Source organism: Puma concolor, chromosome A2 (genome assembly GCF_028749965.1).
Source record: "Puma concolor isolate L17-30 chromosome A2, mPumCon1.1.hap2, whole genome shotgun sequence".
In the NCBI taxonomy this organism is placed as follows: Eukaryota; Metazoa; Chordata; class Mammalia; order Carnivora; family Felidae; genus Puma; species Puma concolor.
Genome location: NC_141668.1, coordinates 47,555,966 through 47,571,294, shown reverse-complemented (window position 1 = coordinate 47,571,294; position 15,329 = coordinate 47,555,966). Strand labels below are relative to the sequence as shown.

The window sequence follows — 15,329 nt, the reverse complement described above, 5'->3', positions numbered from 1 at the left end:
TTTCTGACTGCCTCTGTACATCTGGATGCCTTTGCAGAATCAGTGTGTGTATTGGGGCACAGATCAAGAATCTGATAAACACGTGTGAATCTCTGTGATGCTGTGTGGTCGCATCTGTGCGTACCTTTGTTCTGCATTCTGAATGTGCCTCTGCATTTCTGTGAAGGAGCGTGTGAATGCGCGTGGAGTTGTCTGGCAGTCCCTGAAGGAGCTTCCACCTTTGTGTATTCCACACGTGGCGGTGTACTGATGCCTCCAGTGGGTACCCTGGGGATAAACATCTCTCTTTGTCTCTGTGGGGTTGACAGGTGTTTATGCTCTTCTCCGTGAACCTGTGTGTGTGTGTGTGTGTGTGTGTGTGTGTGTGTGTGTGTGTGTGTGTGTATGAGAGAGAGAGGGAGAGAGAGAGAGGAGATAATCAGAAATCAGCCTGCTCTCAAACATGAACTCATTCTCTGCTTGCCTGCTACCACCCACTTGCCCGTAGAGCAAGCAGAGCCGTGGAAGCTGCCTGCTCTTCTGGACCAGCTCTCTTCATTCTAATAAAGGTCAAAACAGGGCCTTTAAAATCCCTACTCTACGTGAGAGTTACCTGGACAGCTGTAAGCAACATTGATGTCGGAGCCCCGGCCCCGGAGAGACTGACTCAGTTGGGCTGGGGCTATTTTTTTTTTTTAAGTTTATTTATTTATTTTGAAGGAGACAGAGACAGCACGGGCAGGGGAGGGGCAGAGAGAGAGGGAGAAGGAGAGAATCCCAAGCAGACTCCGCACTGCCAGCACAGAGCCTGACGCAGGGCTCGATCCCATGAACTGTGAGATCATGACCTGAGCCAAAACCAAAACTCAGATGCTCAACCGACCGAGCCACCTAGGCGCCCCAGGCCAGGGGTAGTTTTAAATGTTCCTCAATGGTCCTGATGGGCATCCCGGTTGAGTGTGAGCATACCTTCGGACCAGGGTCGGGGATCGGGGAGCAGGAAGCAAGTGTCCGCCTGTGGGAGCCCCATCCTGAAGGAAGCTGGTGGTGCCTTTGCCGTCTCAGGGTGTCGCTGACAGCAGGGAGCTCTCTGCTTTCACTTCTGAGTGCTCTTGCCCACTGTCTTCCTCCAGGAACGTCGCTCTGTGCCCCAGGGCAGAGGCCTCCCCCAAGAGGGCTGAAGCAGCAGCTAGCTCATGTTTGTGGTGGCGCCTTGCTGGGAGTATAGGAGAGGTGGCCCCTGAGGAAGGAGCACTACGTCCACTTGGCGACACGGGCTGTATATTCACTTCCCTTCTCTGGCTCTTGTCTGGGCCCTGCTGGCCACGAGGGAGCTGAGGTGAGGAGTCACCTTCCTCTTGGCTAAGAAAGCTGAGACCCACAGAAGCACGTGGTCTAGATGATGGCTGGCTGCTGGAGGCTGAGGCTGCTGGCCCCCCACCAGAAGGGCTGATGCAGGGGCCGGGGCTACCTGGCATTGCCCGGGGTGGAGGCCCACCTGCCTTCACATCTCACCAGCCTTCCAGCCTGTCTGACACTGTCGTAGGTGAGGAAGAGGCAGCTCAGATCACAGAGGCTTTCTGCCTTATGGTGTCTTCTCTGAGCCCTCCGCTGGCCGAGAGAGGGACAGCCTGCAGCATGTGCTGAGGGGCCCGGGGCCAGGCATCCCTCTGTTCCAGCCAGGCGGGCAGGAGTGTCGGCTCCTGTTTCAGCAGACAGGGCTGTAGGCTCCCACGGATGGTGCAGGTGCCCGAGCCCTCTGGGGACCACCAGTGCCAGGTCATTGCCAGATGCAGCCCGTGATCACCAGAGGTGTGGAGGGCCCTGGGAGTGGGTGCAGAAATTAAAGCCTGCGAGTCCAGCACAGCTGGTGCCCCGGGACGCCTGGGGATGATGGGATCAGCGCTTCCCCAGCCTGCCCAGTCCTTCCTGGCCCGCGACGAGAGCCTGCGCCAGCACCTTCAGGGCCCCCGGGGCCTCTCAGAGCATATCTTGGGGATACCCAAGGCCTCCCTCAACATCTCTGAGTGGGCCCTGAGTAGGTCGAGCAAGAGGCGGGCAAGACAGGGCCGCCTTTTGTTGCACATTCCTGTAGCTCATTTTCTTTCTCCTTTGTGGGTACTTGCTTGTCACCAGATTGCACTTGGAGGGGCCAGCAGAGGAGGATGTGTGGGTGCGCAGAGGGCCAGGGGCACAAAGGAACCGGGGTAACGGCAGCTCTGCCCACTGTGGGGGGGTGTATGCAGTGACTAAGGACGCGGCCCCCACGGGTCTCTGAACCAGGCACCTATGGGTTAGTGGTGGCCCTGACACAGGCCTATGGAATTGTTTTATTAATAATTTAATAGTAGTAAAAATAACAGTGTTTAAATTACTGTGTAGTATTCCATTGCATGGCTACTGGGACCTATTAACAGTGCCTGCTTGATGAATGCTTTGTTGCTTCGTTTTTTGCTGTTGATGCTATTTTAAGCCATGCTGCAGTGAATACTGTTGCATGTGCTTTTTTTTTTTTATTTTTTTTTGGGCAAGTGTAAATATTTCTCAACAGATACCCAGATGCGGAATTGCAAGGTTGAAAGGAATATGCGTTTATGATTGATTTGAGAAGCAGACCAGGCTCTTCTCCTGGGAATGTGCCAGGGCTCCCATGCCCTCCGTACTCGACTCCCTGTACCCTGTCTGGTGCCCACCAGCAGCCCCAGTCCTCTAGAGTCCCCTCCCCCCCCCCCCCCCCCTCCCCCTTGGAGCATGCTTTTCAGCACTCACTTGGTTTTGTATGTCGCGGTGGCAGAGGCTTTATCCTGGAGGTCAGGTGGGCCGAGGCAGGGTGAAAGGAGGTTCTGTTTGCTACCGGGCCAGGCTCGGCAGCTGGAACACAGTGACCCTCTGTGGCGAGAGGTTCTTTCTCACGTAGCAGTCTGGCGCTAGGTAGGCCTTCCAGGCTTGTAGGGTCCGGCACCGGGAAAGGGCGAAGGCGCAGAAGCGGAGAGCTCGTGCTGCATTATGGACAGGTGGTACAGAGGTGACACAGGGCCCTGCCAGCTGTATTCCGTAGGTGGGAGCTTCACCGCATGCCTGCACCTGAGAGCAAGAGGGACCAAGAAATGTCCCTGCTGGGTGGGCACACATGTGCCAGCTAAAACTCTGTCTCAGTGGAGGGAGATAGGGGGAGACAGTCGTCCACTGCAGAGGGGAAAGCCATCCAGACCATTCTGGTAGTCTGATGGGGGCCTGAGCCGGTGTGTTCCCACTGCATCCCCAGAGCCTAGCACTGAGTAGGAGCCCAGCAGGTGTTTGTTTGATAGAAGAATAAAGAATGCATGGACAAAGGCGGGGGGTGGGTTACCCTTGGAGACTGAGAGCCTTGCTACAGGTAAGGGGGGGTGTCAAGAAGAAGGGCTGTCCCTGCCCCTCCTCTGCCACTGGACCCACAGGGCTCATGCCTTCCTTTCTCTCTAGCCTGTAGACACCTTGGGGCTGCCCAGCGCTGCTCTGAGTGGGAGGCGAGCAGTGCTGGCCTGAGCCTCCTTCCGGATTGAGAAGCGTCATGGCCAGCATCTTGCAGGCCTCTCTGGCTGCCTTCCTCCTGCTGCCTGTGGTAAGAGCCCAGGACCCTCCCCTCTGTGATCATTTGGAGCCCCAGGCTCATCTGAACCCTCATCCCAGAGAAGAAGCTGCGTCTTTTGTATGCCCTTAGCCAAGCTCAGTTCACCTGGCTGGTATCTTTGCCTGAACCCCCACTGGGCCATTCAGTGCCTTTGTGTGAATTACAAAGGGTGCCCCTTCCTCAAGACCCTGTACTCATTTGGCCAGAAATTGTGACACAATTTATAAATCTATTATGTTGGTGACATGTGTGGCAACCTTTAGAGTTGTGCAGTATACAACCTGCTTGACTGTATGCAGGGGCCCTAGTCACAGCGGCAGAAAGTATTTTGATCCCAGTCCCCAGCCCATCAGGCTCTGCTAGGTTAGAGCTCAGAAGCCTGCTCTTTGCTCATGCCTCTTCCTGAACACGGGAAGGGTCAGGGAGGAGGGTTCCTAGGCATTGGCTTCTGCCTCTCAACCTGGGAATTTAGACCAGCAGTGGATGCGCTGTTTTCGGAGCCCTGGATGCCAGTCCTGCCTCTTTCCTGCCTTACTGCGTGACCACGGAGAAGCTTGCCCCTCTCCCCGGAAGCCAAAACATCTGTGAATAGTCAAGACTAGATTGGATCCTTCAACATGCCTTGTGCCTGCCTCCGTATTTGCAGACATCCCTTTGAAGAACCATCCCTGCCCCAGAGTTTTAAGTTAAAGTGATAGCATTAGAACACAGCTGTCATGATAGTAATGCATGGGCTTTGAAGTTACTTGGTCCTATGCTTAAATGTAGCACCTGCCGCTAGCTGGCTGTGTGACCTTGGGCAGGAACTTTTTAATATTCTGAGTCTTGGTTTCTGCTTTTGTAAAATGTGGGCAGGACTAAATGAGAGCAGCTAGTAGGTCCCGCTGAATGCAACCACTGCTGCCTTGCCTGCCGCCCCTGGGAGTGCACCTCCTTTCTGAGTCCCCAGAGGAGAGAGAGGATGCGCTTTCTTAGCCCCTTCTCTCTCCCACCCCCTACTTGCTTCCCTAAGGCACACCAATAGCCTCAGTGGTCTCGGGAGCCAGACTGCTCTAGGTTCAGATCCTTGCTGTATGGTCTACTAAGTTGTGTGACTTCGAGAAAGTTACTTAATGTCTCTGTGCTTAGATTCACATCTGTCAAATGGAGAATGATGAAAATAGTACCTACTCTGTAGTGTTCTTGAGGTGTACATGCATATGACAGAATAACGCATGTGCATAATATAATGTTATATATGTGTTTGTTAATATTATTATAACACATGGAAACTGAGACCCAGGGTGGGGTGGAGTCCACTGAAGGCCACACATTGAATTGGTGAAGAAGAGCCTCAGGGAATCTGTGGTAAAGTGGAGTCCGGGGCCCCTGCTGGCCTGGAAATCTCTTTGGCACTATTCCTGCTTCTGCTCCCCATCCCTCACACACTACCCCTGGGGCTTAGGTAAAAGGGCTTGTACATGAACCTCCCGGCTTGCTCCTACCGTCCATCCCATGTGTCCCTTGCAGGTCACTGCCATGCACTCTGACTGCATCTTCAAGAAGGAGCAAGCCATGTGCCTGGAGAAGATCCAGAGGGTGAATGACCTGATGGGCTTGAATGACTCCTTCCCAGGTGAGTAGGGTGGTGAGGAAGGCTTGGCGTCCCCAGCGTATCCAGCCCAACCTTTGGAAACTGGTGTCCCAGCCTCTGGCCATTTTGTAGAGAATTGTGGAAGGTTCAGGCACCTGGGTCCTTCTGAAAACCCTTCGGGGCGAGGAGTCCTGGATCTGCTCTGGGCAGGACCCTCAGGTTTCCCTCCTCGGGGACAGCCTGCCCTGGATGTCTCATTCTGGAGGAGGCTGTTCTGGGTGGCTGGCTGTGGCCACTTCTTTCCCATGGGGGCTGGTGTCTGAGCTGGGAAGCTGCCGTTAGAGAGCTCATTAGCAAGCAGCCCGGGCCTGGTGGCAGCAGGGACACAGCTGTTGCCAGTGGCTGAGCCAGAGAGCACCTGGGCAGCCCAGGGCAGGCAATGTGGGGTCATTTCCCTCTTCCTCTGCTCACTCCATCAGAAGCCAGAGAACAAGGCTGCAGGAGGAACCCCACTGCTGGCTGCAGTCCTTCTCCTGGGGCTGCCGTTAGCACTGTGGCGGGGCGGGGGTGGGGGGTGGGTACTGCTTTCTGGTGCTGGATGGGGCTGTGCGCTGCGGGACGATTAGCAGCCAGAGCTCTCTCCGTTAGATGCCAGTGACAACCCAAAATCCCTTGCACCTTTTCCAAGTGTCCTGAGGGCGTGGCATGACCCCTGGCTGAGAACCAGGGGTCTGTGTAACCCTCCCTTCCCAGCTCCCCATTGCAGATGGGACACTGAGGCCCATGGGGCCGAGGCACCCAGTGGGGTCAGGAAGAGGGTCTGTGTGGGAGCTTGGGGATTTGGGGGTGGGGGCATCCCTGGAGGTCTTGCCGGCCTCACTTGCACCTCACTTGCTGGAGGCTGGGCTCTCTGCCCAGACTAGAGGGCTCCACTTTTCCCTCTGGATCCTCCCCATTTATGAGGAGCTCTTCTGAGCACCATCTGTTTAAATACTTGATTAATCGGCAGCCCAGTTAAATGTAACGGTCCCTCTGGGCTGAGCTCCCTGTACAGTCAGTGAACATTAACTGGTAATGAAGCTGCTCCTGGCCATGCTGGCCTTTCCCTCCGGGCCGGGCTCTGGCTTAGCCCTAACCAAGGCCGAAAGTGGATTCTAGGCCCCGCCATCCAGGGAGGCTGAAGCAGGGGGCCCAGATGGGCACAACAGTTGCAGGAAACCAAATGAATATCTGGTCCAAGCCTTTAGTCCAGGAGATGGGAGGCGGGGAGCCCTGGGGGCAGGGACTCTTTAGACCACACAGGGGTGGGAGTGGGTATCAGGCTGAGGTGCCCTGCTTCCCAGCCCAGGGCAGGTCTCAGATACACTTGGGGTTGAACAATGAGAAACATCCAGGAGGGAAGAGTAGAGGTGGAGGTGGGGTGGGGTGCAGGTTAATTGTACAGCAATTTGGGGAGCCCTGGGTTAGGAAAGGACATGAAGGCCTACCCACAGGGGTGTTCTTGAAGAGCCATGAGCGAGACAGATGTAGTGATGGACTCCCTCCCCAGGGGGAGTGGGGGGAGGGGGTCTCACTGTCCTCCACACAGTGATGCTCAGAAGAGGGGGAAAGGAGTTCTCTGTGGGGAAGGTAGGGAAGGATTTATGGAAAAGGGGGTATTTAAACCAGGTTCTTGGTTCTCAAACCTTGCTGCACGTCAGAATCACCAGGAGCTTTTAGAAAAATGTACCCAAGCCACAATCCAAACCAATTAAATCAGAACCACAGCTCATTATAGTCATGATTTTTAAAGGCTCCTCAGGTGATTCCTGAGGTTGAAACCCGTAAGCTAGGCTTAGGGAGGAGCAGACACGTGATGGCAGGTGAAAGCCCAGGGATGGATGAATGGCAAGAACATTCTAGGCTGAGGGGACCCCAGCAGCAAGAGGAGGGGGAGGGGAATTGGTAACTCCCTGTATCTGGAACCCTGAATTGGAGGGGTGGGCTACAGAGAGGGGGTGGCTGGGGGTGGGCTACAGAGAGGGTCTGGCTGAGAGTCCTAGGGGCCCTGTGAGTCAGGACCCACCACAGGTCACCCTCAAAACTGGACTTGGGTGAGGGACCCCAGGTCTGTGGAAGAAATTCACTCATCCACCCACACACTCATTCATTGACTCACTCATTCATTCATTCCTTCACTTGCTCATTCATTTGTTCATTCATTCATTCATTCATTCGTTCATTCACTTATTCATTTACTCACCCATTCTCTTATTCAGGAAGTTACTCATTTGCTCACTTATTTGCTTACTCACTCATTCATTCACCTATTTGTTCACTCATTCATTCACTCACTCATTCATTCACTCATTCATTCACTCACTCATTCACTCCCTCGTTCACTCTCAGTCACTCTCGTTTATTTCGTTCACCCACTCATTCACTCACTCATTCTTTCAACTCACATGATAAGCTGAAACCTTATTAAGCAAAGTCAAAAGGCAGCCAACAGGTGGAAAAGAAACGGAGGCTGAGGGCCTAGCTGGACCACCACCTCTGTGGCCCTTTCTTTCTCTGTGGCTTAGAACATTCTCTATTAAAACTTGGGGGTGGGATGGATCATGTTAATAGTCAATACTTACAAAGACTTACCATGCGTTGGTCACTGTGCTAGTGCTTTTCTTCTCCCTCTGCAGCAACCTAGGAGGTAGGGCCTATTATTACCCCTATTTTATAGATGAGAAAACTGAGGCACAAGGAGGTTTTATACCTTGCTTAGAGACAGTTCAATAAGATGCAGAAGTGAAACTTGTATCCAGGCATTCTGTGCCCTCAACCACTGGGATACACTGCCTCGGAAGAAGAATAGGATACCCTGAGGCCTTAGCCCCCATCACCAGCCAAGTGACCTTGTGAAGGGCACTTAACACCTTCATTTTTCGGTCTGCAAAATGGAGGAGAAAATAATACCTATCAAATAAGATTATTGCATTTAGTGCCAATCGTGGAAAGTGCTAAGGGTGACATGTGACATTTGCTGAGTACTCGGCAGAGATGTATGTTATAGTTACTTAGAGTTGTCATCTTACAGTGTGGACTGCCTCTAGGGTGTCCCTCCCATCTTCTGCTAGATCTGAGTTCTGGGGAAGTGTGGAAGTCTCTGCAGGAAACAGGGCAGTGCATTTTGGAACAATCTGGAAAGGTTTTCTGGAGGACCAGAGGAGGGGCTGGGAACCAGATCCAGGCTGCAGAAGGCCGATGGAGAAGCATGGGAAGGGGAGAGAGACCTCCAGGTGGGGGATGACCCGATAAAGGTAGGAAGGGAACAGTGAGTAGGGTGGGTGGGGACCGTAACAGCTGGCACTTAAATACCAGGGGCAGCTTCTGAATCTTCCCGCGCATATCATTGCATGGTGTAGCTCACGTAACCTCAGCCACCCATGGGCTGGGCAGAGTTTTCCCTCCCATTTTACAGCTGAGGCTCCACAGACTCACAGAAGTGAGCTTGTTAGCCCGTTACCTGGTAAGTCCCGCAGCCAGGGAAAGAGGGGCCAGCGTGTGCCTTTGGTAGTTCTGGAGTCCTTGCTCTTAACCTCTGCATTGTTCTGTGGCTCAGAAGAGGTGCGGAACCACACCCTCCTGCCTTGTGCAGTGAAATATCACTTGGCAAGAGGAAGTTGCAATGAGGCTGGAGAGAGAGGTAGGTGAGGAGGGCCTTCAACGTGCCCCCAGAGGCCTGTACTTCACTTGGCTACAAAAAGGCTAAAGGGCATTTGTGTTTCTAGGGGCCAGGATAGCATGAGGCCTCAGCTTCCAGTGATCTGCTTGGCTGGGTTGCCCAGGCCCCAGCGCCAGTGCCGTGGAAGGAGAGACCCAGGAGTGTCCAGCCCGGTTCACTGCAGGCCTGTGGTCAGCAGGGGTTTTCCCCTACAAGCTGAGGTTGGAAGAACCCCTCCTCAGGGGCTTCAGAGCATGTGGCCTCTGGGCATCTTTCTAGTGTAGAAGTTCTGGGAGAGCACCGGTCTTGCTGTCAGCAGACAGGGGAGAGTTTGCTAGCCCCTTCATTTCCCCAGTGTGTTCCATTTGAGCCTCGGGTCCTTGCGGCATCCTTGTTGTTGTGCAGCCGAGCCAGGCTGCTGGACCTTCCGATTCAGCCTGCTTGTGAAATACAGGCAGCAGTTCGTCTCTGTGCTGTGTGCAGTGCATTAGAAACCCCGGGGGGCACTTAAAGATGCTGATATCCAGGCCCTTCCCGGGCCCATGTGATCAGCATTTGGGGGCAGGGCGGGGGAGGGAGGTTATTAAAAGTATGTGTTAAAAGCCTTCAGATGATTCTACAGGATATCCAAGTTTGAGAACCATTGGTGTGGGCAGAGGATAGCATCCACGGGGTGCCCACGTCGTCTCGGATGAGGGAACAGGTCCCAGAGCACAAGCAAGCCAGGCTGGGAGCTCATTCTTAGCCAAGAGTCAGATGTAACAGAGAATTGGCAGTTGGCATGGGGTTGCCAGTCCGTGCTTGGGTGAACTGAGAGAGGCCAGCCCTCTTGCTGCACCCCTTTTTTGCCCCTCCCCTGCCCCTTCTGTCCCTAAGCGCACGATGCACTTGCAAATGGAAAAAGAAGATCTGTCGGCTTGTTCCAGTAACTGTGAGTTGTGAACTCACAGTAATGCACTGACCTGTTTTAGAAATATATTTATATGTATTTCGTATGTTTCCCCATCATCTTGTAAATCCAGTGAAGTGAGTGCATTGGAAGGAGGACACTGGTCTGCTGGGGGTGAGGTTGTTCCATGCTACCGTGCGTGTGTGGTTGGGGCTGTGGGAAGCTCCCACGAAGGCAGCTGTTTCTGGTCAAATCCTTGTCTGTCCCTGGGACACCCCAAAGAGGACATGGTAATGCACAGAGTGGCCTTCGGAGTAGAAGCCAAGGGACAGAGAGATGTAGGGGTGGGATTGGGGTAGCGGGGAAAGGTACCGGAGCTCAGCAGACAGCTGAAGAGGGTAGAAAATACAGGTCAGGCCACGGACCACTACGTGGTTTTGTTCACAGCATCCTTGGTGTGTTTTAAAGACGTTTATTGAGACTGTTATTGAGGAGCTATATTTAATGGTTTTGTACCTCATCCTAAGCCCTGAAAGCTCAATGGGGCTTGAGACAGCATGAGTCCAGCTCTGTCACGTGACCCAGGGAGAGGTCGAGGCTGGAGGTGGCAGTCACTGGCTGAGTCACACAGAAGGCTGGAGCCAGCTCTGGGACAGGACCCAGGTCTGCCCTTCTAGCCGGGGGGTGCCCTTTGTGCCGCAGTGCTCTTGTGCCCAGAGAGAAGGAGAAAGGACTCCTGTGCGTGGGAACGGTGTCTCCACTCTTGACAGTCCCCGGGACCCACACAGGTCACAGGCGCAGCCTGCTGGGTTGGCGGCTTTGTTCTCCTTGCTCAGCCCAAGTGGCCTGCCCGTGCAGGGTGAGTCCAGCCAGCACCTCCCATTTGCAGGGCTGTGGGCTTCCACAGCCTGGAGGCCCTCTCTGCATTTCCGTGGGCTTTTTGGGTGTGGTCCTCCTTGAGGGTCCCCTCTACTCTGGAAAAGATGGAAGAGGCCTACGGTGGCCACGGCTGGGGCAGGAGGGAGGAGGCTTGGAGGGAAGATGAGAAAGCCTGCTTGTTGCTATTCTGATCCAGTCCCTGAGGCCTGTCCTGGGTGCAAAGTGTTGCGTCCCAGCCCCCACCTCCACTCTCACCAGAAGAGGAGAGGCCCGGAGGAAGGGGGGCCACTTCAGGGCTGGGCCCAGGCTCCTCACCCCAGGAGCAAGATCAGCTTCTTGACTGCACCTCCCTGCTGCTCTGAGACTGAACGGGCACCCAGCATGAGAAGTGGGGTCTACAGGGACCCTCACCCGAAGGAATTTACTGCCCCTGTCTGACAAAGGGTTCCGTTTCTGTCCAAACTGGTTTTTCTTTAGTCTTGTAGTTCTCACACTTGAGCCTGCATCAGAACTTCCTGGAAGGCTGTTAAAACACAGAATTACTGGACCCAGCCCCAGAATTTCTGACTCAGTGGGGCTGGGTGGGGCCTGAACATCTGTATTTCTGGCAAGTTCTCTATGGTGTTCCTGGTCTGGGGTCCCCACTTCGAGAACCACTGACTTCCAGAGGGGAGGGCTGCATCTTCAGTCCCCAACCCCCGATGCCCCTTGCACTGAGATCACAGCTGGTCCCCATTTTACGGATCAGAAATATTGGCTGTAAAGTAAATTGCAGTAAATTGAATCATTTTTTACCCTTGAATTGTGTGCTAAAATGAGGGGCTTGTTCTAACAATACCCAAGCATCCTCAAAGGGAGGACGGCGTCTTTGTCTGAGTCCCTTTGGTGTCCCTGGTCTCATGGGTTTTGAGCACTGTGGGGAACTGGACGAAATCATCACCATGACAACCTGCGATTAGCTCCTTATTTTGTTCCAGTTGAGGCTAATGGCCCTGTGTTCTCTCTCTGTTCAGTGTGCCCAAGTGGTCTTTTCCCCTCCTGCTGTTGCAAGGCACTTCCTCTCGTTGGCTGCTTTGTGCAGTCTTAGTGGGAGCAGCTCCTCAAGAGTGCACAGGGCTATCCCCTGGAGCAGGAAACTTGAGGTGTCTGAATTCCTCTGATGTGGTGCCATAGAGACTTTGAGTTGGGGTGGGGGGTGGGGGCAGGCAGACTGAGCCAGGAGGGCACAGGTGGACTTCGTAGAATTGGGGAACCAGAGGAAAGGTGAAGCGGGAGGCTTGGGGGCGTCAAAGCAAAGAACTCTCGCAGGGGATAGGAGCCATTCTGATTTTTGACCTCTTCTGCAGGGGGGAGGAGGGGAGGGAAGCAGTGTATGATGTACTTGACCGTGTCCTCCTTGGAGCCTGCTTTCCTGGCTGCTATGTCACTAACGTCTGGTTTTCCCTATGTTTCTGGCCACCCCTCCTCCGTCTTCTTTGCCAGCCCCTCCTCTGAATGCTGGCCTGCCTTCTTGTTGAGGCCAGGCCCTATTGTCTTCCCTTTTCTTCTCTAATGCACACCGCCTCACGGGACCTGTCATCCAGGTCCGTGGCCCTACCACGCACCCCTGTGCCAACCGCTCCCTGTTCCCTGCTTCCAGTTCTGACTTCCCCTCTGCACTCTGGACTTTCATCTAACCGCCTATTTGAAATCTACCTCCACTTGGCTCTTGGCACCACCTCAAACTGAACGCGCTCCAAACGGGACTCCTGAGCCGCAGCCCAATACCCTCCACCGTTTGCTTCTCACCCGGTTCTCTCCCCTGTGGGGAATGGCGAACCTCTCTAGCCATGCAGACCCTCAAGCCAGAAATCCAGGTAGCATCCTTGGTACCTCCTTCTCTTTCACCGCATTAGTCAAGGTATCCTAGACTTCTTGCTGCAGTAACAAAAACCAAAAACCAACCAACTGAAAAAAAAAACCTGAAAGTTGCCGAGACTCAGCACACCAGTCTCGATTGCTTGCACACGTCATAGGCTGGTGTGATTGGCAGAGGTGGGAGGTGGGGCTTGACTGCACAGTCGTTCAGAGATCTGGGTTCCTTCCATCTCAGGACACTGCCACCCTCAACGTGTGGCCTCCAAGGATGCTACAGAGAAGGGAGAGGGAGAGAAAGGGCGCGGACTATGTGAGGGGAGCCTTTGAGAGCAGTTCGTCACCTCCACATACTGTTGGTGAGAACTCAGCCGCATAATGTGGATGAGTGCACTTGCCAGCCGTGTCTGGCCTGTCTGTCACCAAGCCCATCCGTTCTGCCTCCCAGCTCACCTACACAGAATGTCTTTCCATCTCCGCTGTCCTGGCTCCACATCAAGTCCCTCCGCCATCCCCTGGACTTCTGCCATATCCTAACAGACATGTCTCCATGTTTGATTTGCTGCTCTTGAAATGTATTACCTTCCCACGCAGCTGAATCAGACCATGTGACTCCTTGTCTTAAAACGCATCTGTGGGAGGCAAAACAATGCCCCCACCAACGATGTCCACGTCGTGATCCCCAAAGCCTGTGAATGTATTACCTTACATGGCAAAAGGAACTTGGCAGGTGTAATTAAGTTAGGGATCTTAAGATGGGGAGAGTTACCTGGATTATTCAGGTGGATCCAATAGAATCACAAGGTCCTTATAAGGGAAGGAAGGAGGCGGGAGGGTCAGAGAAGGAGAGATTTGAGGATGCTTTGCTACTGGCTTTGAAGATGGTGAAAGGGGCCACAGGGCAAAGAATGTCTTGAATCTGGAAAAGACAAGGAGATGGACTCACCCTAGAGCCTCCAGAAGAAACGCAGCCCTGCAGACATCTCCATTGTAGTCCAGTGACGCCTATATTGGACTTTCTGACCTCCGGAACCGTAAGAAATTGGGGCAGTTAGGTCACCGAGTCTGCTCTGTTGCAGTAGCAGAGGAAGGTAATTCGTCATCTGAGCCTTCTTAGCATTTAGCATAAAATGCAAAATGTTTGTCATGACCCCCAGACTATAAGCTCTGTGCAGGCAGAGACTAGGGCTGTTTTATTCACTCCTGTATTGCTCTGCAGCGTCTGACTCATAACAGACACAGAGTTTCTTGAATAAACGAGAGAATAAAAGGGAGGGTAAGGGGAGAATGCGAAGAAAAAAAAAAAAGGGTGAAAGGAGGAGGGAGAAGAGAAGGAGAAAAGGTGTTTCGGTATCCCGAACAGATGGGGATAGAGAAGCTGGATATATCCTGCGGGGGTGGGAGGAAAACGAGTTGCTGGCCTTACTTCGAGAAACTCAAGGCTCTTTCCAGAGCCCAGATCCTATCCTCCTCATCTCGCCAGAAAGGGTTTCTGGGGGGGATTCAGAGCAGGCCCCATCAGAGCCCACACCACCTCCCTCAGGGACGGGCTGAGCGGGGGAGCTGGAGAAGTGTGCATGGGCGTTCTGGGAAGCCTTGATGTGGCCACTGGAGTTTCCTCCTGCCCCCAGTGGGCAGAGGTCTGTGAGCTCCCCATGGGGTCAGGGACATTCTCCCCTAAAGGAGAACTGTGTCTCTATTCAGAGCATTTCTGACATTGAATATGTGAGTTTTCCTTCTCCAGTTTTCTGTGGGCCCCAGGTGGTCTCCCTACAATTTAATTCACTTCTGATATTAACTACCTGGAGTTAGCATGGACCGTACTGGTTAAGGGTCTTAGTCTCAAGACTGCCCCCCCCACCCACCCCTGCCACTTCACACACCAATTTTGCAACTCATGAGTCCCCATGTTACACACTCTTCTGTCTGACTTGACTACAAATTGGGGGTTCCCATGACCCCCTTGTCAGGCTCAATAATTTGTGGTAATGGCTCACAGAACTCAGGGAAACATGTTTACCAGTTTACTGTAAGGGATATAAATGAACAGCCAGACTAAGGGGTTCACAGAGCAAAGTCCAGAAGGATCCCAGGCGCAGGAGCTTCTGTCCCTGTGCAGTTTGGGGTGCACCACCTTCCTAGTATGTGGATGTGTTCACCAACCCAGAAACTCTTGGAACCCCATTGTTTAGGGTTTTTATGGAAGTTCTGTAATGTAGGTATGATTGACTACACCCTTGGCCATTGGTGATTAGCCCCTCCTCCTCTGAGGTTGGTGGGTGCGGCTGAAATCACGTGGTTGGTTCCCCTGGCAACCAGCCACAGCAGCCAAGAGTCACCTCATTAGCATAAACTCAGGAGTTGTTGAAAGGGGCTTATGAATAACAAAAGACAGTCTCATCCTCTTGAGGAAATTCCAAGGACTTAGGAGCTCTGCCTGGGACCTGGGAGGAAGACCAAACATATAGTTCTTATTATATCATGATATTACAGTCTTCTAAGTCCAGGTACTGGGATTGGGCCCAGTTTGTGGAGCGTGTCTGGCTCTGTCACTAAAATCGAGTTACTGATTTTAGTTCTAGTCTTTCCATCTGCCCTGACGCTGTAGGAATTGCTCCTAGGACCCTTAGTCCCTGGAGGGGAACCATGCTGGGAGCCTTAGGAGGCACAAGGAGGGCTTTGATAGTGTGGCAGGCCACGGGGAAGGGTCGCACACCTTGGCAGATACCCCTTGGTAGATGTTTGTCGGGGCAATGGGGCCAGGGAGGGCAGCCCTGGACTGAGAATGCATTTCCCACCATGCCTGTGCACCTCTGGCCTCCAACCTGGGGGTCCCCTTCTCCCCTCC

General features: G+C 53.5%; 1 protein-coding gene across 6 annotated transcripts in view; it reads left to right on the top strand.

Annotated features, from left to right (window-relative positions):
* Window positions 1-15,329, top strand: part of ADCYAP1R1 (ADCYAP receptor type I) — a 98,190-nt gene that overhangs the window by 49,612 nt on the left and 33,249 nt on the right. For all 6 annotated transcript variants that reach the window (XM_086693244.1, XM_086693254.1, XM_086693237.1 and 3 more), the window contains exons 2-3: window positions 3,442-3,580; window positions 5,099-5,204. In XM_086693244.1, the coding sequence (XP_086549370.1) occupies window positions 3,530-3,580; window positions 5,099-5,204 (157 nt within the window). In that variant the 5' untranslated portion in view covers window positions 3,442-3,529. The remainder of the gene's footprint in view (window positions 1-3,441; window positions 3,581-5,098; window positions 5,205-15,329) is intronic.